Source organism: Lagopus muta, chromosome 16 (assembly GCF_023343835.1).
Source record: "Lagopus muta isolate bLagMut1 chromosome 16, bLagMut1 primary, whole genome shotgun sequence".
NCBI classification, from domain to species: Eukaryota; Metazoa; Chordata; class Aves; order Galliformes; family Phasianidae; genus Lagopus; species Lagopus muta.
Window position 1 is genome coordinate 14,391,438 of NC_064448.1, and position 20,249 is coordinate 14,411,686.

Sequence of the window (20,249 nt, forward strand, 5' to 3'; positions counted from 1 at the left end):
TGGGCACCAGAGCAGGCAGCCCCTTCAGGACCAGCACGTGAAGGCCCCAGGGGGAGGTGAGCCTCTGCCTCCTTGGCAGGGAGCCTGGCACAAAGAAAGCTCTCTCTTAGCATCTTTGCTATGGTGAAAGGCTGGGGGAGCTGGGTTCATTCAGCCTGGTGAAGAGAAGGCTCCAGGAGACCTCACTGAGGACCAAAAGCAGGCACTACTTCTGGGCTGGTCAGAAGCTGGGATGTTCAGAGGTGTGGAGTCAACACTGCTGGAGAACACGGACTTTGAGTACACATGGTCTGCGACAATACTCATGGTATTCCAGCACGGCTCGGACAGAAGGGCCCCCAGCCCTGCTGTGTGCTGGCTGCTCCCCAGCTCAGGCTGCCCAGTGCCCAGCCATGGTCTCGGGCACCTGCAGGGATGGGGTACCCACAGCTCTGGGCAGCAGTGCTGGGGCTGCACCGCCTCTGGTAGAGAACTTCCATTCACACCTGACCTAAGCCTCCTCTTTCAGTTTAAAGTCACTTTTCTTTGCCCTGTCACCTGGCTCATGTAAAAAGTTGCTCTCCCTCCTGTTCAGAAGCTTCAAGTACCAGATGATGAGCAATTTTGGCAAATAGACAGGAAACGTGCAGAGACACAGCAGGATTAGGGCAGAGTTCTAGTGAGTGCTCATCAGCAGGTGGGAAAAACATGCAAGCATTAAGGCTTTGAGAATGTGAAATTTGGGAAACTTCTCAGTGCTTCAGATACACATCCTGTTTGACCAAGGAGGCGCAGGACAAGAAAATGGCCAGACAGACCCCCAGCACAGCCATCACGATGTCTGCAAAGGGGCCTGAACTAAAAATTAGGATCACAGCACATCCTCACATTGGTTCCTTCTCACCCTCATTCCTTGCCTGCCCAAAGGTGACACCAAACAGCCCAAGCCCAGCACAGCCTTCTCAGCCAGCTCCTGGGGGCAGCGCGTGCAGCAGGGCAAGCCAGCAGAGCCCCACAGGCAGCAAGGCATGGCCACAGCATGGCCACACAACCCAGTACTGCAACAGCAGATAGGAGCACCTTCCCTGTGGAACTGCAAAGCGCTCAGCCAGCTGAGACACACCCAACAACTCCAAAGCAGTGGCTCTGATATTCTGTGTATACGGATCTTTTCTCATATTGATTAACCCATTTAGATTTAGTTTATTTATTTGCAGTTAGGCTGCCTTGCAACTCATTTATGCTCTTAATGCAGCCTCTGCAGAATCAACGCCTCCCCTGCATTAATTACAGGCTCCAGCACAGCCGTGCTGCTTGGAGCATCCTCCCAGCTGTGCTTCAGCTCCACTCTGTGGCTTGTACAGCACTTGCCTCAGCAGGATGGCTCTGGACTACCCCCAGCATGAATGCAGGAAGCTTCACATTCTCTGAGGAGCAGAAATAGCTATAGAGTAGGTGACCACATCATGAAGGAACAACCATTCACAGTACATCTCTTTTATAGTAACAGGGCTGCACTGTCAGCTTTGCTGGACAACAAACAGCAGGATCCAAGGGAAGTTATTTCCTTTTTCAGAGGAAGGAATCAAGATGTTCTGCTTCATCTTTGTCCGTTTTGCAGAAGCTTAGTGCTAAGGGCTCCATCCACAGCACTGGCATTATTCGTCCAGCTGACAAAGGTGCACCTTAGCAATAGCAGAAATGAATACTTCTCCAAGCAGAGGAGCCTTCTGTCAACAGACTCCTGTTAATTGCTATAAGCTTAAGCAAGTATTTCACATTTGTCACTTCTGGAATAGAAAATAAGGGTACAGGAGTAACAAACAGACTTGAGCTGAAACAAGACAGACACAGAAGGATTAGGGCTGCTGTAAGAGACCATGCAGAAAATAACAAAAATTCAACTCACCGTTAAGTGGTGCAAAGCAGAAGCATGGAGCAGTCAAGCAGTGAGAACCCCTCCATGTGCCTGCATGGCATTAACACTACACGACCTCGGTGCTCTTCAAGGACTCTACGCATTGCTGTCACAGGAGTTAAAATACTGGTGACATAGCTGCCATGTAAAGTCAATTGGATATGCAAAACTACACTCTGGATATTCACTGGCGACACAATGAAGCCATCAGCAGAAATCCCCCTGGAATCAGATGGACACAGTCCACCTGCCCTTCTGACAGTGAGAGAGAAGGAGGTGGAAATTAAACCGGAGGCTGCATGAGCTGGCAGGGAAGGATGTTCTATTTCTCTTCCCAATGAAAGGTGTGCCCTGTCACTGGGATGGAAGGACAGCTTTGTACAACCCGTTTCACATCTTCTCATTTGCCAGATCGATGAAACTCTTGAAGCTACTCTTTTCAGGGTGGTGCAGAACAACAGAGGCCATCATACAAAATATGTATCATCAAGACTCAGCTCTGGTTTGCCTAATGTTAAGAGCCAGTGAAGGAATGAAAATTGAATGGTGGCTCCCAAGGTTGAATATAATCACACTGGGCTTTGCACTGTAGATGCCATCTGCAGTGCATCTCTCGGGTACCCAGTGGTCAGCTCATGCCATTGTTGATCCTTAATTGACGACCTTCACCCAGGACTGAGCAGAATCTACATTCCAACACAATTTGCATTGAAAGCACATATCAGAGGACAATAACAATACCACTTTGCCTCACTGCACAGCTCTGGCAGCTGAACAACTCTCCACATATACACAAAGCCAACATACCTCATGCATCAGTGCCATTTCATAATGCACGCTGCGTTTTGGCCTGACCCTAATTCATTGCTGAATCAATGCTGCAAATACATCACCTATTACACTTCATTAGCGTGCAGTGATCTGTATTTACACACACACAAATCTCTCTTTTGCTTTCCGATTATCATACCAGATTATCCAGCTGTTTTAGCTGGAAGGAAGGGGTAGTGTTATCACAGCCATAGGTGGCCTCAGGCTATACAAAGGCAAGAAAATATGTCCACCACGACATGCTACAGCTTTCCATTTATGCCCTGCTGACTTCAACAAGAGTAACAGCCCTCATCTCCTTCCCCTCCCAGATTTATGACCATCTCCCCTTGCAAACATTCAATGTGTGCTGCTTCATATGTGCCAACTTCCCTCTCCTTAAGCGTGCAATTGATCCACAGAGTTGAACTCCAAGCACTCAACCTCAATCTCTATTTATCTGAAAGTTCCTTGCTGCTGTTTCACATGTAGCAAACGGATGATGCCCCCAAAGGCCTACTTCTTTCCCACCTCCTTTGTGGGTCTAATTAGAGACATCTATTACAACCTCACCAAAAGCATGATGGAACAATAATTACATTTTCTGTTCTCGGTTGTTAAAACTGCGGTTTATTATGGGAATCTGGCTGCTACACCTGTTAAATCTCAAAAACAAAACCTGATGATTAACTTCCAAAGACACACTGAAAGTAACCTATCCATCCAAGAAGCAGGAGCACTGCCACGAGTCTCCAAAGCATTGACACTGTTGGGCCAAACTGGTTTTCAGCCAGGACAAGCACCAAGCACTATTCATCTTTTCACCTTCCAGACAGGATGGTCCCCAGTCTCCACACTACCTGTGCTGCTTAGTTACATCAGTAACTGGTGTTCTGCTCTAAAGCAACAGAATCAGTCATGGAGTTGGTGCAAAGAGCCAACAAACCAAACAGGCACCTTTCATCAAATCTGGGAATGCCTGCTACAATTTGTCCAAATGGCAACTGCAAAGACAGCACTCCCTGTGGATGTAGGCAAGCAAAGAGCAAGACGACGAGAGTGTAAAAGATCTCAAGGATGTTAAGGCCAAGAAAGCATGTAAAGATAAAGTTAAGAACACAACACTCACCAAACTGCAGGGACCTCTCCTAAGGGCTCATGTTCAGTACTCAGCCTGTTGAAAACAGACAAACCAAGACACCAGAGTAAGGGAGTTTAAAGCCCTTGAAGAAAGTGAAGAAACAGCATGAAGGCAGCAACATGAGGGCTTCTGGCAGCTGATTCCTGCAGTAGGTTACTGATGATTTGGAAACACACCACCACATACTCCCCAGAACATGCTGCATTTGTGCCTGCCAGGTACTGCTCATTATGAGTTGAACTTAGATGTAACAGAAAGCACTGTGATGTTACTTTTGGGGACACCGGACATCCCAAACAGACAGGCCAGCCACACAGCACCATAAACTTCAGCTATATTATATATATATATATAAAATAACAAAATTGTACAGATGTTTTCTGTAGACAAGACCAAGATAAGAAGATTTATTTTAACTACAAAAGACTGACAAGCAGTGTTATCTTGTTCAATATGCACACAGACAAACATTTGAAGAAGTCTACCAGAGGAGAAGGTTAATGAGCGGACTGCAGGCCTAAAGAGCCCCACAGAGTTTTCCTACAACCCACCTTAGGGAAGATGGGGAGAAAGAAGAGACCACCTTTTGTGAAAGGTTTCTGATTACAACAAAACAGAAGGGTACAGTTCATGTAAAAGTCTGACACACACCTCAAGCTAGTTCTCCTCTGCTTCAAAACCTGGGTGACTATTGTCCAGTAATGAATGTTATCAAACTGTTAACATTCTTTTATTTCATGCTAAACAGAGTGTCAGCAGTAAGTACAAAAGGTTTCAACAGAATTAGAGGAAAAGATATTTCAGTATTAGTGGTATAAAATGGGATGAATTCTGTTGCAGCTTTGAGCACTCCTCCACAACATAGCAATAAATCATAATTAAGCAGCTAAGGATCTGGCACAGTTTTGTAATGCTTCTGGCTACATTCCTGTAATTTGAGCCTAGGAAGAGTAGAAGTTCTCCATTCAGAGCCTGGGTTCAGGCTGCAGAAGGCTATAACCAGTCATGTGAGCTTACCCTCCTCACTCCAGAGGCATCAAACAGGAGCAGCACAGGCTTCAGGTGTGAGATGCATCACCTCCAGCCAGACAGATAAGACCAGAGCAAGGAGCTGCTCAGTACAGAATGAGAAGTTATCGCAGAAGGGCTAGAAGAAAAACAAGGTGTCCAAAGCCATGTGGCTGTGTTCAAACAGCTCCAACAGTTCCAGTCTTCTCACGTGGTGAGGAATCCTTCTGGTTTTTCCATATCTGTCTTTAGAGCAGCAAGAGAAAATGACTTGGAAGCTGGAAAAGTTAAGAAGGGTGTGGAGTGAAAGTGATTTTTAAAAAGCTGCTTGTTTCTATGCGAGCACCTGGCTTAGTCTGTGAGCACACCCTCAGGAAGCTCTACCACCACCGGAGCACAGTCGTCAGGCTCTGCGTCAAAGTCCCACTTAAACTTCTTCGTTAGGTGAGCTTTGAATTTTTCAGCCTTTTTCCGTAAGGCCCCATCAACTGCAGCATTGCACGTGTAGGAAAAAAACACCTGAAAGAACAAAGCAGATGTCAGTGAGGTTTGTGGCACATGCTGTGCATCATCAACAGGATGCGGCAGGGAACGGTGCAAGATAGGTTCACCAGGAAAGGATGAGACTTCCGGGGAACCAGACCTGTTTGGGCCGGCCTAAGCAGAGCCTGCACTCTCATCCCACATTCCCCTCTCATCCTACAGCCATCCCGCCTCCAGCTGGCGCTACAAACATTACGGCCATAACTTTGTTTGAAGTAGCAGCATACATGCGATTAGACACGTATTACAGAATTCCGAAATATGCTCAGCTGTGAGTAAAAGATCCCCGTGTGAGCAGAAGGGAAAGAAAAGCACAGAATTCACCTGCCGTGCGGGCAGCTTCACAGCATGAGCTGGCAAAGCCAACAGGTGGCTACACCCATGGGTTTTCACAGCTGGATGGATGGATCATGAAACCTCCCAAAGCAGTTCTGTAATACAGTATCACCAACACCTATTTATTTCATCTATCTTTTTTTTTTCCCCCTTTAAACACTGTCAGGGTTGCATATTCAATGAAGGACACAGCATACTGTCCTGATATTCAATGAAGGACACAGCATTCTGTCCTGCCTTAAATCAAATTCCCCAGAACAGAACTGCTGAACTCAAAGCTGAACGCTCGGACCATGTATTCCCCTCCATCCCACTGCACACTTGCAGTCCACCTGCACATATCCAGTGCTAAAAGTCCCAGAGGTCCCCTGCACTATTACAGCACATCAGGGGAACCCCACAGGAGCTAAGAACTGCAGAACCCCTCACAGGAGAGGCTCTGTTTGACCGAAAGGCAAATTTCTTCTTTCCTACCAGAAAAGTGGTAACTGCTGCCAGGGGCTAACAGCAATCACTGAAGGCAACACAGCCACGCTAAGGGCATCCGCTTCATCAGCCAACATAAAAAACAAATGCAGATGAAATCCAAAGGCACAAAAGACTCAGGTGCCCCTGAACTGGGAGGATAACCAGCAAGACAGAGTGCTTGCAGAACTCCCACTGCATGGAAGGAACAGCTGGCTGCTGCATTCTTTGTGCTGCTCTCATTTCACAGGGTTAGTGAATGAGTTGCTCTGTGAGTGTGCTGTAGATAGAAGCAGATTTTCCAGTCATCTAAAGGAATGGTAAAAGAAAATAAAACAATAAAAATAATAATACTTTTATGCACCTAAATTCTTAAAAAATTCAGTGGGGGCAAATAAAATCAATTGCTTGATTAAAGCAATGCTTCTCATATCACTTCATCCAGCAAGTTAAAAACAAACACCTCAAAAAACAAAGAGGAGCACAGCAAGAACCCGGAGTGCCCAGCAGAAAAATGGGGCCATTCCCTGAGAAAGGGAAGGCACTGCTCACTTATATTGAACACCTCTGACACTCCAGGCACACAGCTGCTCCTGCTGGGACTGAGCTTCTGTTGCTGGGATTTACTGGCATATTTGCTTATGGTTTTTTATTTTTAAAATCACGTTTTCCTTAAAGTTTCAGTCTACTGCTGATCTGCTGGCAGTTACAGTGACTGGGAGTAACTAGTTTCACTACTGCTCAAGTACAGATTTGCCCACACCTGTCTCAGCACAAGCAGTGTGTTTCTGCAGGTAGGAAACCACAAATGCCCTATGAACAAGATCTTGATGATCATTAGGGTCTTTTCCATCCTGAGTGATTCTACAATTTCAGGAAATCTTCACTTTTGCATACAGCTGGCAGGAGCAGAAAGGCTTCTTAAATGCTGTCTATGCCTTCAGCTCAATAAGGTTTCACTGCAACTTCTGTGGACACTGAGCACACCTTTCAGGCTGACCAAAAGCGAGAAGCTGGACATGAGGCAGCAATGTGCGCTCACAGTCCGCAAGGCCAGCTGTGTTCTGGGCTGCATGAAAAAGGGGCAGCCAGCAGGAGAGGGAGGTGATCGTCCCCCTCTGCTCGGCTCTTGTGAGCCCCATCTGCAGCGCTGCGTCCAGGCCTGGGGCCCCCAGCACAGGAAGGACGTGGAGCTCTGGGAGCGGGTCCAGAGGAGGCACTGAGATGAGCAGAGGGCTGGAGCAGCTCTGCTGTGAGGAAAGGTTGAGGGAACTGGGCTTGTTGAGCTCAGAGAAGAGAAGGCTGCGGGGGGACCTCATGGTGGCCTTCCAGTGCTTGAAGGGAGCAGATAAACAGGAGGGGGACCAGCTGTTTACGAGGGTGGATGATGACAGGACAAGGGGAAATGGATTTAAAGCGAGACAAGGGAGTTTAGGTTGGATATTAGGAAGAAGTCTCTCACTCTGATGGTGGCGAGGCACTGGAACAGGTTGCCCAAGGAGGCTGTGGATGCCCCATCCCTGCAGGCATTCAAGGCCAGGCTGGATGTGGCTCTGGGCAGCCTGGTCTGCTGGTTGGCAACCTGCACACAGCAGGGGGCTGGAACTGGATGAGTGTTGTGGTCCTTTGCAACCCAGGCCATTCTATGATTCTATGATTCTACGAAAACCATCAGCACTCTTTTACGCCAAGCTACATATTTTTAAATGAATGGTATTTGGAAGGGAAAAAAATGATCAACAGACATCATTTTGCACATGCTCAGCCCCTCTCAGAGATGTTCAGCTTCACTGCTGAAAGCCCAAATCACTTTTAGGATTCATGCTGGTTCCACACAGTCACGTCAGTTGTACCACTCCAAAACTCCAAACCCGTGCAAATGTACCAGATCACTTTCAGTACTATTTTCAAGGAAAACATAATAAGGAAGACACAGTCCTCGTTCTGTGCTGCAGAATAGCCTTTGATAGTCTCATCTCTCATTGCCTCACTTCACTGGTACGTGCATGTGGACTAACTCCAGTCCACAGTGCTTCAAATGCTTGATCTGCTAAAGGCAAAGCATTATAGCAGATCAAGCTCATAGATGACGAGCGAGGGCATTTCTGTGTGAGCAACATCAGGAAAAAGTAAAAGGAAACGTATGTGTCCTCAGGGGACACAGGCTTCCCTATCTCTGGCAGACTCAACAGCAGCTTACTTCCTCCTGAAGCTTCTCTCTGAATTTGTTTCAATGCCTTGCACGCCCTCTGCTCTGTTCAAGAGATAGCACAGCCGTACCTGCAAGGTGCTGGTCAGAAAGTTGTCCTGGGAGACGATGTCCACAAAGAAATCAGACGGGATTTCATTCAGCTGGTGATACAGGACGAAGATGAGATTGGCATAAAGCTCTTGATACTTTGCAATGGCCTCTTCAGAACGGCATAGGATGTTTAACAGCCTTTTCCAGTGCTCAAATGCATCGTATACATTCCCAATCAGGAAGCAGATAAAAGCAAACTGCAACTCAGCTGCACGTATTAAAATAAATAAAACAAAACACATAAACTGAAGTACAACCAAAGCACACATCCTCTAAAAAGCTCTGTAGATGACTGCACAAACTGTAGGTTTAGCTCAGGCATACAAACAACATTCTGTCCTCTGAGCTATTCTGCAAACGGCAATCGATGCTGCCAACACTGATTATTCCCTAATGCTCTGCTCTTCTCCCATCTGGAGAGAAAGCACAGCATAACCGGGCAGGGCTTTTAATTGTGACTGCCAGCTCTGCAGAGCGGCGCTGCCGGCACTCAGCGTGCGGAGCTACCGGAGCGCTTCTGCAGCCCTCAACGGTGCGCAGATCCCACAGACACTGCCGGCGCTCTGCAAGCGTGCATCCCCCGTGCCGGGCCGTGCAGACACCGGCCCCGAGCCGCAGGGATGGGAACACAGGAGGGAGTGAGCGCTGCACTCGTGTGCGCAGTAATTCCGACAAAGAATGAATCGTATAACACGACGGACGACGCGAAAAACAAAAGCTCGCTCTGCAGCCCAGCCGTGCTCCCGGCCCCTCCGCGCCGCAGCACGGCGCCCGGTCCCGTAGAGCCGACCGGCGCCCCGGGCAGCACCCTCCCGCCCGCCCCCGGCACGGCACGGCACGGCCGGAGCTCCGCGCGGGGCTCTCCTGCCGCGCACTCACCCAGCAGCTCCTGCGGCCGGCCAGCGTAGCGCCGCGCGATCACCTTCTCCAGCGCGTAGCTGAGGTCCATGCTGTGCCTGGTGATCTCCTCCGGGCTGGCGCCGTCGGGGTACGTCTGCCGCGGCAGCTCGGTGAAGCGGATCTCGGTGCCCGCTCTCGGCCGCATCTCGGGCAGCCGCGCCATGCCCTCGGCGTAACTCCCGCAGCCCGCGTCGTACGGGGGCAGCTTCTGCCCCGCGCGGTCCCGGCCGTGCCGCCCCGCCCGCACCGGCAGCACCTCCGAGAAGGCGGAGATCTGCCCGCTCTCCGGCCGCAGCCGCTCCACCGCCGCTTCGCCGACGAAGCCGCTGAGGGAGATCCACTTCTTCAGGGTCTCGTAGGGGTACGGCCCGAGGAACGCGTCCATCTCCCGCAGGTCCCGCCCGAGCGCTTCCTCCTCTTCCAGCGCGGCCTCCCGCAGCTCCTCGCTGCCCGGCTCCCAGCGCAGCGCGCGCACCTGGCGCGGCCGCAGGCAGAGGAAGCGCCCCGCGCGCGGCCCCGTCTCAGCGCCGCCGCCGCTCCGGGCCGCGCTGCAGTGCACGAAGTGAACGCCCGGCGGGACCATCTTGACGCCGCGGAAGCGGGGGCCCGCGGTCCAGCTGTTGCAGTCGATGCCGAACTCGGTGCCCTCGGGCACGCCCAGGACGACGACGGCGGCGCCCTCGAAGAAGAGGCGCTTGGCCAGCTCGGGGTCGGCCCGCGGCCCCGCCATGACCAGCGGGAGCGGCGGCGCGCGGCCGCGGACGGAGAGGGCCGGAAACGCGCGGCCCGTGCTCCGCACTGCGCCGGGCCACCCCTGCGCCGCGCACGGCCGTTCCGGGCCGCTTCTCGCTCCGCCTCCGCGTTGTCCCCGAGCTGCGCTGCTCCCCCGGCCCGAGGAGCCCCGCTGCTCGCCGCGCCGCCCTGACGGTCGTGCCTCTGCTCCCATCCGGTCTCCCCAGAGGCGTCGCCCCCCGCCCCCCGCGGCAGTAATCCTTAACGACGGGTAACCCTTAACGATTAAACACCGACGCGAAAGAGTGACCCTTAACCGGAACCCGAAAGGGTGCTCCGTAACGCCTAGCCGTGAACCAAAAGTGTAACCTTTAACAATAACTCAAATACTTAACCCTAATATAAGGGGTAACTGTTAATCCAAACTGGTAACCCCCAAACCGCTAGCCCTAACCCCGAATGGGTGAGCCTTCATCCTAACACGAGAGGAGAAACCTTAACGCATAACCCTAACGCAAAAGGGTAACTGTATCCACAACCCAAAATATTAACCCATGCTCCTTAATTCTAACCAAAAAGGGTAATCTTCAACCATCTCCCAAAAGGGTAACCCCTAGCCCTTAATACTAACCCAAAGCTGTAGCCCTTAAACATATCCCAAAAGGTAACCCTTAACACCCAACCTTAACCTAAAAGGGTAACTTGGAAACAGAATGCAAAAATGGAGACCCACTTAACGCTGACACTGAATGGCAACCTCCAACCCCAAAGGATAACCCTACACCCCATGGCAGGCAGCCACGCAGCATCACCAACCAACAGCTACATACAGCACCTACAGGGGACAGCCTGCTATGCAGCCCCGGGCTGGAGCCCCCGCCCCGTCTGCCCATTCTCTTTGGTGGGAAAGAGTCTGAAAAGGCCGCAGAGCTGGTTTAGCCTCAAACACATTTATTTCACTTTTATTGAATACAAGAACAGTGAGCACACACGCATACACCACCGAGCACTGAAAAGGAGCATGACTGGAGGGGGGAGAAGAAGAAAAAGGGAAAAGGGGAATTAGTGAAGGAACAACAGAGCACTGCAGTTGGCTGGTAAGGTGCTTTTCAAATATAAACATTGCTGTTATTGTTACTGTTATTATTACTCATGCAATTGCAGGCCAGGTTTGGAATAAATTTGTGGGATTGGGTAAAAACAGGCACTCATGTCTCCCGCCGCTTTCAGCAGAAAGGCCTCTGGAAGAAAACATGCGGTGCTGAGCTGCCCCAGCTCAACAGTTTGGTTTCATCCTATTTGTTTGTTGGTGCTTTTTTCTAATTTAGTTTTTAAACATTGTCACCCTTAAAGAAGCTGCAGAAACCACAGAATGGGATCCACTCACTCCAAACATAACTCATCTGAGTCCACTCTAGAGTAGTCAAGTCAGCTCTAACTGTATAAGGCCACTAGTTTGAGCAGTAACCTTTCTTTTGATAACTGTGCCAAAAAGGTGATGCCAAAAGCATGTATCTTAGCTTCAGAGTAGCAGCGGGTGGCTGTAAGGGGTATGAAGGCCATGTGAGCTCCTCTGAGTATGAGCCATGGTATGCCAAAGAACAACGAGCGCAGTGTGCGGGCCATTGCTAATAGGCGAGAAGGGCTGGATGCCCTGCGCAGGCACTGAGAGCAGGTCCTCTGCCACCTGGTGTCTCTGAAAGTGCAACTGCTACTGACAGCTGACTTGGGTGCATTTAAAAAGCAAAGAGAAAAGCAGCCTCTTTGCAACTGCCTTCACTCTTTCTGGCTTGGGGGTCTCATCTCTAAAAGCAGCAGGTCACAAGCAGGTGACCACACTCGAACAGAAGCTGAGGGAGAGCCACCACCACCACCGACCTCTTCAGGAAAGTGACAGTACTGGCATCAGCCAGCAGTTGTCCCCTGCCCAAGCAGCTTGTGCTCAGGTCTTCCATGCTTGCAGGGGAAACTGATAAACCTGAAGGAGAACAGATTTCGTGGGGACATCATGACAAGCAGCTGGTAAACCAAGGCTGCCAGAGACCAGAAGACCTGAGTGTGGTCTGCCCACAGCACCCTAATGGCTCAGGCTCTTCCTTTTCACTGTCATCCTCAAATCCATGGCAGGACTTGTTAACCACACCTGTCTCTGGGCACAGTCTGTGTGAAGGGTGGGAGACTAAAGGCAAAATGGTGCAGAATTGCGGCCCCTTTTGTTTCTTCAGGAGATAGAAATTAAAATAAAATAAAAAAAAAAAAAAAAAAAAAAGAAACCTGTTTATTTCCTTTCCTTTCTGGTTTTGGTTCCAAGTCTACCCTAACCACCTGGTTCACAGTGTGCAAGGCCCTGGGCTTAGCCTTGCTATCCCCTTCCAAAGGCAGCCACTGAGGAGGCCTGTCTCCAAAGGCCAAGCTGTCAGGCTGTGGGGCAGGCAGCATCACTGATACCACCTTGACAAGTGCCTCCTTACGTGCAGGTCCTGGGCTCTGCCGCCCAGCCTTGTACACTTGGGATGCTCTTCATTGATGCGACCTCCTCACTCTATGCCTTTGGGCAGCACCTGGAGGCAAGGCTGGGGAAGAACTGCCATCGTCCTCCAGCACCATTACCAACCCACCGTGGCTCAGGCAGCCCTTCCATCACACCCAGGGCAGCAGGAATGGGGTCAAACAACTGCTCTGCCTTCAACCCTTCAAAAAACTCGAGTAACTCCATTACTGGAAACAATCCAAAACAACCCAACTATCATCACAGCTCAGTGAGCCGGACAGGAGCAATGAACCCTGCAGCTGTCACCTTGTTTCCAGCTGATTCTGATGCTTTTGGTTGGTGGCCAGGGAGATGACCCTACCCAGGGCTGCAGGAGCAGCATGAGCCTCTTTCTGCGCCCTTCCAACTCACCACTGACAGACCACTTCCAAACAACCCATACCAAACAGCAAACCCAGAGCTCTTGCTGCCACGTGGATCAGTCAACAGGATGGCTCCCACCTCTCCCCCTCCCCTTCTCCCTCCAAACAGCAGTGGCTGATACCTTCCCCGTTCTCTTCTTGCAGGACAAGGAGTCCCATTGTGATCTAAGAGCCTCGAAGTACATCAACCACAGTCAAATAGTTAATAATTTAAAAATGTCATCATATTTACCAGCACTGTTGATTATTTCAGTATTCTTCCCCTCCCCCCTCCCCCTTGTTATATATAATAATATACATAACTTAAATGCACATCCATATGAAACCCCTACAGGCTGCATTTTTATAAATGAAAAACCATATACATGTCATTTGCTCTGTTTGAATTGAACTCCATCCTTAAATACCTTCAGAGAACAAGAGGTTAGACAAGTGCACAGAGAAGAAGATAAGGAACAGACGGGGAAGAGTTAACAGAACCACAAAAGATGCAAAAGAACCAGCATGGAACGAGGAGAAGGGTGAAACCACACTTCCAAATTGGAAAATAACTCTAAAGTAATAAACTCAATGTTTTTCTCTCTTCTTTCCAGAGTGGGGAATGGTTTTGCTTCTGCTTGTGTTTGTCTGATTTCAGTTTGCTTATTTCTTGCTTTGTTGCAAAGCAGTTTTTGTTTCATTCAATGTGCAACAAATGAACTCATGATTGTGTATCCTTTAATGTAACATGCAAGATGGTGGCTTATTGTATTATTGTTGTTATTATGATTTTTAAATCTTATTTTATCACCAATCCAGTAAATTCTTCAATTTTTTTTCTGCAAAGAGGGTTGTTTTTTTTTTGTTGGTGTGTTGCTTGCTATTCATTTCCAGCATATAGCAGCAGTGCAAGGATGCGTTTTGTTTCCTGTTTTTATATATATATATATATGTACGTATGTATATATATATATATTTGCTATTCCTTTTTTAAAAACTTTTTGTCTCTAGCCATGAACATTGCAGCCAGGATGTCTATGTTTTGCTGACAAATCCAGCATGAAGGCTCCTTCTTCACTGTCCTCCGGGTCCAAATACTGATGCTGACTTCATGAACATGTTGGTCAGGATTCCTGTACAAGGCAAATGGAAATGACTGGTCATGGGGTGCAGTAACCTTCTGACTATAACAGGGTTCCTGTTTGTTGAGAGCAGTGGACAGTAAACTTGCAAACTCTCCAGGCCACAGTTTGTATTTCTTTACCAGAACCTCTGGCCATTAGCTGGACCTCTCAGTCCACTGAGCTGATGTTGGTGTTTGAGGAGATACCAGCGGATCACTGCTAAAGGTTTCTTTTATTTAAGCCATCACTTAAAATCAGGTGGCTCCCTAAGAAATACAGAAACATCTGGGCTCTTCATATTGTGCTAAAGGAGGTGAGAGTAGACAGATGCAGCAGCCTCTCTGACCTTCCATTGTACAACAGAGCCAGTTACTTATCCAAGCTTAGAAGTTGCCTTTCAAAATCTTCATAGAGAGAGACAGACCTCTCTTCAGGGAGATAAACACCAAATCCATTTCCAAGATGCCTCTCAAAATGCACCTACGGTCTGGCAGGCTAAGGAGCTTCTCATACACGCAGTGCAGCTGCCTTTCAAACCTCCTTTGCCTTTTTCAGCATGCTCCTCTGCCTCTTAGCTGCTCTGATACAAAAGTGTTTTGGGCTGTGCCACAGCTCCGCTGCAGAAGAGCTGAGGCAATCTCTTATGGGGGAGCAAAGGGGTCAGAGTAAGGGGGTAAGAGTGGGGCAGGACTCCTCAAGCCAGCTTTGCTCTGGAAAAGAGGACGTGTAGAGCTGTGTCTGCTTTGAGGCCTGTGTGGGAAGGTGCAAATCCTGGGAATGTGTTTGCAGAACCTGCAGCCAGGCTTCTCATTATGGGTATCACTTTTCTCACTCCCTGCACAGGGGGACAAGCAAGTCCTTCCTCTTCACATGCAAATGATTCTGACTGCTTTGCCAAGCAGGACATCTGCAGCACTGCTTTTGGTGACTGTGGTGCTGGCTTTCTAACAACAACCACATGGCCATGCCTGCAGTCAGTCACACTGGAAGCACTGGCCAAGAGCTGCCACTCCTATGCAGTTGGTGGAGTCAGTCCCAAACATCAGTCATGGCCAGCTGTGGAAATGTGCCCCGGCCGTTTTGAGTAGGAACGTGAGCAAAGCCCATGCAGTGTGGAAATGCATGCTCTGCCTATGCAGTCACATGGGGGACTGGGCCAGTGAAGAACCTTTGCAAGGGACTCCGCTGTGTTATTCCACACCATATGGAGAAAGGGACATGCTGTGGCACTTGCACAGTTACATACATCTTGTACACAGCAAATATAAATTGCACCTGATAACTTCTCCACCTACCTGAGGTTTCTTGTCCCTTTCCTCTGGAAAAGGTTCTGTTTCTCTGTATACCACAGCTTTGGTTACCAGCATGTCAGGATGCTGTAGTTTTGCCTCTTTGATTGCTAAAGCCAGTGCCTAGAAACCAGAATGATGAAAGCATTAATTGCCACTTTCCTGAAGTCTGGTATGAATACTGCTCTCAGCCAGTGGATAGAAAGCAGCTGGAGTCGAATGGGATTCTAGCAGACACAGATGCAGAGATTCAAAATGCAACCTACATGTAATGGCCTGGCAGAAAAGACTGGAGCTCACTACTGACCACAAGTTCATACAGCAGTGGGAGGCCATGTGCTCCCCCCTTTACTTGCTGTCTTTCTGTAGAGATGTGCAATGTCCCAAGCTCCCTACTGAAACCCAAGCAAAGGAACAGCAGATATTCTCTGCAGAAAAACTATACTAAAAAAAACAAAAACAAACAAACAAACAAACAAACAAAAACCCTAAGATAGTTTTCTTATATTTATTACTATAGTTCTAAAAAATTTAAGAATTACTTTAGAGCTTGCTCAAGATCATTTTGAAATACTTTAGAGCTTCAATTTTGTTTTCAAGCAACAAATTCTAAAGGATTAGGTCCCAGGAAAATGACCCTGCAACCTGAGAGATCTGTACCAATATCTGATATTTCATTACAGAAGTTTGTCGCTTTTTGTTCCTCTGTCAAGGAGGTAAGATGCAAAAGAAGGTTTCCTGGAGTGCATCAACCCTGAGTGAGACTGTGCAGGAAAGAAAGGGAGAACCTGGGTCACTTCACAATATTTCAACGGGGAAAAGGCAACTGGACATGTATTTTAAGGAAATTAAAAGGTGAGCTCATAGCTGGGTTCTGTGCTGAAATGCAATCTTTACTGCTGCTTCATTTCTGCAGCAGGTACTGATGGGGGCTGGGCTGGGAGCTCTTAGTTGATAAAAGCCAAACATTCCTGCTATTTGACAGGCCAAGTGCATGCTGACTGACATCCCTCATTCTGAGATGGAACTGGGGTTTTCTGTGAGCACCACCGCATGGTCCTGGGGACACAGACAACTGCTCCTACCTGGTCCTGGTCCACATCTTCGTCTCCCGTGATAATTATGCGCTTCTCTATCCTGGTCTCTGAAAATCCTCCTTTCACAGTCTGTGCAACAAGAAGAAACAGCACTCATTTGCACCCCCCAGGACCCTCATCCCCACACCTTGCAGGCTACAGGTTTCTGGGGCAAAAAGCCTAATTCAAGGCCTTGCCTGCAGCACAGGCAGTGGTCACAGGACAGATAATAAAACTCATAAGCCATGAGTGCTGCCTATGCCTGCATGTGAGGGAGAGGAGACAGATGGCACCCAGCAAGTTGTTTCTGGAAGACATAGCTGCCCACCAGAGAAGAGACAATGCCAACATAATCTTAGGATCTCCTTGCATTTATTTCCTGTATGTCCCACTAAGCCTGATGTAGTGCATGGTTAGAGCTAGCATGACACAGGTAGGGCAGAAGTGGGCAGGAGCACGAATGTGAGATGTGTAAGGAAAAGGGCCAGCAGCAGGTACTGAGCACCTCTCTTGCTTGCTCAAATCTCTTGCTGGATTATTTCATTTATGTGTACTTTATTTGGGAATGAAGTGGCCATAGGTGAGATCCACTGATGCAACTACCCCTCCTTAATTTTCTGTCATCTATCCCCCCCCCTACTTAAGCTGCTCCAGCTGTAATAAATCAGACATAGTTGAGATAAGGTGAGGTGCTCCGGCACTGATGTGAATTACCTGGCAGCTGTGCTGTGGGATTTCTGGGCAGGGGGCATCTGGGCCCTGGCTCTAGGTATGTCTGGATTCACACACACCAGTTACATGGACAAGGGAGTGGCGCACATACTGGTGGCAGTCTACTACAGTCACTTCCATCCCTGCTGATGCCTTCAGGGCACAGAGCTTCAGAAACACTGAGTTCCTTCTCTACCTAATGACTCCCTTCCTTCCCAATATACCAAGGCACACAGGTGGGCATGGCACTCGGGCACGGTCCATGTGGATGGTATGCAGGTGATGAGCACCTGATGCCTGTCAAACACAGGCCATCCTTGTCTGAAGTCCCCTGCAGTTGCATCTGGCTGAATGGGATGGGTAGCACAACTAGGCTGAGCAGGGCCAGGGCACTGTGCCAGCTGATGACCTCCAACAGGTCAGCACACACTTTTTCAGCTTGTAAGGAGGAGAAAGGCATCTTGCTCTGTACTAGGCACAGCATGAATCCACCTTCCTCAAATTCCAGTGGCTTTCATCAGACCCTCCCCAGCTGCCCTGTTTGAAGATGCTCTTACCTTGGTAACATGGGTAGTGGTAGAAGTGGAGAGGGTTTCTGCAGTGGCACTGAATATGCTGGTGAGCACTTCCTTCCCAGCAGAGCTGCTGCTGATCTGCACAACAGAGAGAAGCAGCTAGTCCCCAGGCCCTAAACTTCCAGTACCTCTCCACTGGCACAGAGCTACAAAGGTGAGCATGTTAGCATGTTTCTGCCTTGCACAATAGAGAGCACAGCAAGGAAGAAGGTGCTGCAGCTTCCAACTGGGTACCTGCTATTCCAGGGCTGGCAATAACTATCCCAAGCCCAGACATACAGAAAAGCTCTCTCTGCAGTGGGGAGATGATCTGACCACCTTGCCCAGTCCTGACTGCCAGCCCCAGCCCAGGGTTGACTCCCTCCAGTGCTCACTCACCGGTGACACGGAGCAAAGCTCTGACGTAGGACCAGCCCCTTTCCCAGGCTTGGTGGCATTATCCTGAAATCAGACCACACAGGCATGTGAGCTTGAACACAACACACAGGTGAGCAGAGCAGGTCACCCTGGAGCCTTCACGTCCCCTCCCCACCCCAGCAACAGATCTACTCTGGTCTCCCTCCGCACAGTAGGAGGCCCCTGTGGGATGGTGGCAGCTGTGGGACCCCGAGGGGCCAGTCCCACTTACTGAGGTTGTTGGTGTGGTCTCTGTGGTGACAGCACGAACAGAGGCTGATACATCTCCGCTGCCAGGCATGCCTCCTTCCACCTGCCAGAGGCAAAGGAAGGCCAATGAGTTTGGAAGTGCCTGTGAAGGGGTGACATCTGCAGGCACGGTGCTTTACATCCTTGCTGCCAGAGAAGCGACACACATGGGCCCATCGCCCTCTGGAGACATCCCCACGTGCTGTCACATGGCAGATGGGGTAAGGGAATCGGGTGCAGAGGCTGGGTTCAATGGTGCCTGCATGAAAAAGTAAACTCAGGATATGTTTGGACAAGATTTGATGTTTTGGTGACTCTGGCAAGACAAGTGCAAGAATAGAACCCCAGTGACCTCTCTCAGCCACTGGCCCTCACAGCAATGCTGCGTGCAGACAGGTTTTGCTAAACCGAGGCTCTGCAGAACCATTGGGAGAAGGGGCCATGAGAGGATGGACGCAGCTGCATCACCTGGGCTGCTTCTGGGGTGCTGATCTGGTGGGCAGCGGAGGCATCTTCGGTCTTCTTTGTGTCTGGCCCCAGGCTGACTGTTAAAGCATCCGTTTTTGGGGCTGGTGACTGCAGAAAAAGCACAGCAAGTCAGTCACTGCTCCAAACCACCCTGCTTCCCAGGGTGCAATGAGATACAGCTCTGCATGGGGGACACTTCAGTGCTCCTCCTGAACCAGCCTGCATGAGCAGTTCCCCTGGAATCTTCTGCAAGTGCCACCTGCATGTGATATCCTGCAAGTGTCATGCTGAGCCTCACCTGAACAATGAGCAGAGCCCAGGCCACTATCCTAGGCTAATGGCTACCATACAAAGCACCCTGTATGACTGACATATTCTAAATTAGACCCAGTACTCCATCTCCAGGCTTTTATGGAATCTTTTTTTGATAGGTTCACAGATACCACTGATAAACTGGTTTTCAGAGCATGTGAGACCCAACAGACCTCTCTCTCTTATGACCTAAGGTATTTCTGTGTACTGCATCAGTCCCCGACATCTGTGGTGACAACTGCCTGTCAAATGGAGGCTAACTTGAAGAATGGAGACAAATTTCCAGCAAGTTCACAGCATTTCTGAGTCAGCTGTGCTCCCTGCCCAGCACTGGTCACACAGCACCATGGAGGCTATAAGCCAAGCCTGTGGCCCAGCAGCCTGCTGCACAGTGCCCCACAAAAGGCCTGGCTCAGAGAAAACTCACTTTCTTCTGCAGCTTTCTCCTGGATCCAGGGCAGGACTTGTGCTGCAGGGGGCTCCAGGAGCACCCACCTGGCCGGGGCTGGGAGCTGCAGCCAGCGCTGACTGAGCCGAGCACACAGGAAACCCTGTGCCTGCACAGAGGCCATGATAATTTTGTTTGTGGTGGGGTTGGCCCTACTGTCCTCTCTCAGAGGCACATGTTCCACTTCTGCTTGCAGTTTTCTTCTGTGCCACATGCAGTTTCCTCAGCCCTGCTGATAAACACTCCACGACATTTGGGGCTGCTCCGGCAGGCTACTTTGTCAATCTCTCCCAACCAGGCACTACCAAACAGGTTAGTTAGCAGCACATTTCTCTTCACGCTCAAATTTCATGCAAAACACAGGGACAGGGCCAGTGGTTATAACACAGAACACACCCTTCCAGCTTCTGATGTGCCGCAGTGATGCAAGGGGCAGGGCAGGCAGCCAGACACAGCACATGAAGAGGTGAAGATGACTTTCCTGGTTATCAGAGTCACAAAACACAAGACAGTGCCATGCACCTGTCCAAACTGAGTGAACCATGCAAGACAGACAACAGCATGCATGACAGTAG

The 20,249-nt window shown here is 49.6% G+C and overlaps 3 protein-coding genes across 15 annotated transcripts in view; all 3 read right to left on the bottom strand.

Moving 5' to 3' along the window:
- The window catches only part of DLGAP4 (DLG associated protein 4), a 205,516-nt gene extending 200,584 nt beyond the window's left edge, over nt 1-4,932 (bottom strand). Inside the window, exons 1-2 of the mRNA XM_048962638.1 lie at nt 4,866-4,932; nt 3,837-3,881 (exon numbers count right to left, since the gene is read on the bottom strand). The gene's annotated coding sequence lies outside the window, so the exon portion shown is untranslated. The remainder of the gene's footprint in view (nt 1-3,836; nt 3,882-4,865) is intronic.
- Nucleotides 4,171-10,408, bottom strand: AAR2 (AAR2 splicing factor). Its single transcript, XM_048962651.1, has 3 exons — nt 9,382-10,408; nt 8,481-8,710; nt 4,171-5,375 (listed from the first exon to the last, which is right to left on the bottom strand). The coding sequence occupies exons 1-3, from the start codon at nt 10,346-10,348 to the stop codon at nt 5,208-5,210; spliced, it is 1,365 nt and encodes a 454-aa protein (XP_048818608.1). The 5' UTR covers nt 10,349-10,408; the 3' UTR covers nt 4,171-5,207.
- Nucleotides 10,409-11,065: 657 nt separating this feature from the next.
- The window catches only part of EPB41L1 (erythrocyte membrane protein band 4.1 like 1), a 68,774-nt gene continuing 59,590 nt past the window's right edge, over nt 11,066-20,249 (bottom strand). For all 13 annotated transcript variants that reach the window (XM_048962636.1, XM_048962630.1, XM_048962637.1 and 10 more), the window contains 7 exons: nt 18,915-19,022; nt 18,430-18,510; nt 18,180-18,242; nt 17,784-17,879; nt 16,525-16,605; nt 15,446-15,562; nt 11,066-14,159 (listed from right to left, as the gene is read on the bottom strand). In XM_048962636.1, the coding sequence (XP_048818593.1) occupies nt 14,151-14,159; nt 15,446-15,562; nt 16,525-16,605; nt 17,784-17,879; nt 18,180-18,242; nt 18,430-18,510; nt 18,915-19,022 (555 nt within the window). In that variant the 3' untranslated portion in view covers nt 11,066-14,150. The remainder of the gene's footprint in view (nt 14,160-15,445; nt 15,563-16,524; nt 16,606-17,783; nt 17,880-18,179; nt 18,243-18,429; nt 18,511-18,914; nt 19,023-20,249) is intronic.

Bases quoted from the DNA above. Each gene is read 5' to 3' on its own strand.
- AAR2 (XM_048962651.1), bottom strand. From the start codon at position 10,348: ATGGGAGCAGAGGCACGACCGTCAGGGCGGCGCGGCGAGCAGCGGGGC. The intron at 8,711-9,381 runs GTGAGTGCGCGG...TAATACGTGCAG, and splicing joins CCGGCCGCAGGAGCTGCTGG to CTGAGTTGCAGTTTGCTTTT. The intron at 5,376-8,480 runs GTACGGCTGTGC...TTGTTCTTTCAG, and splicing joins TTCTGACCAGCACCTTGCAG to GTGTTTTTTTCCTACACGTG.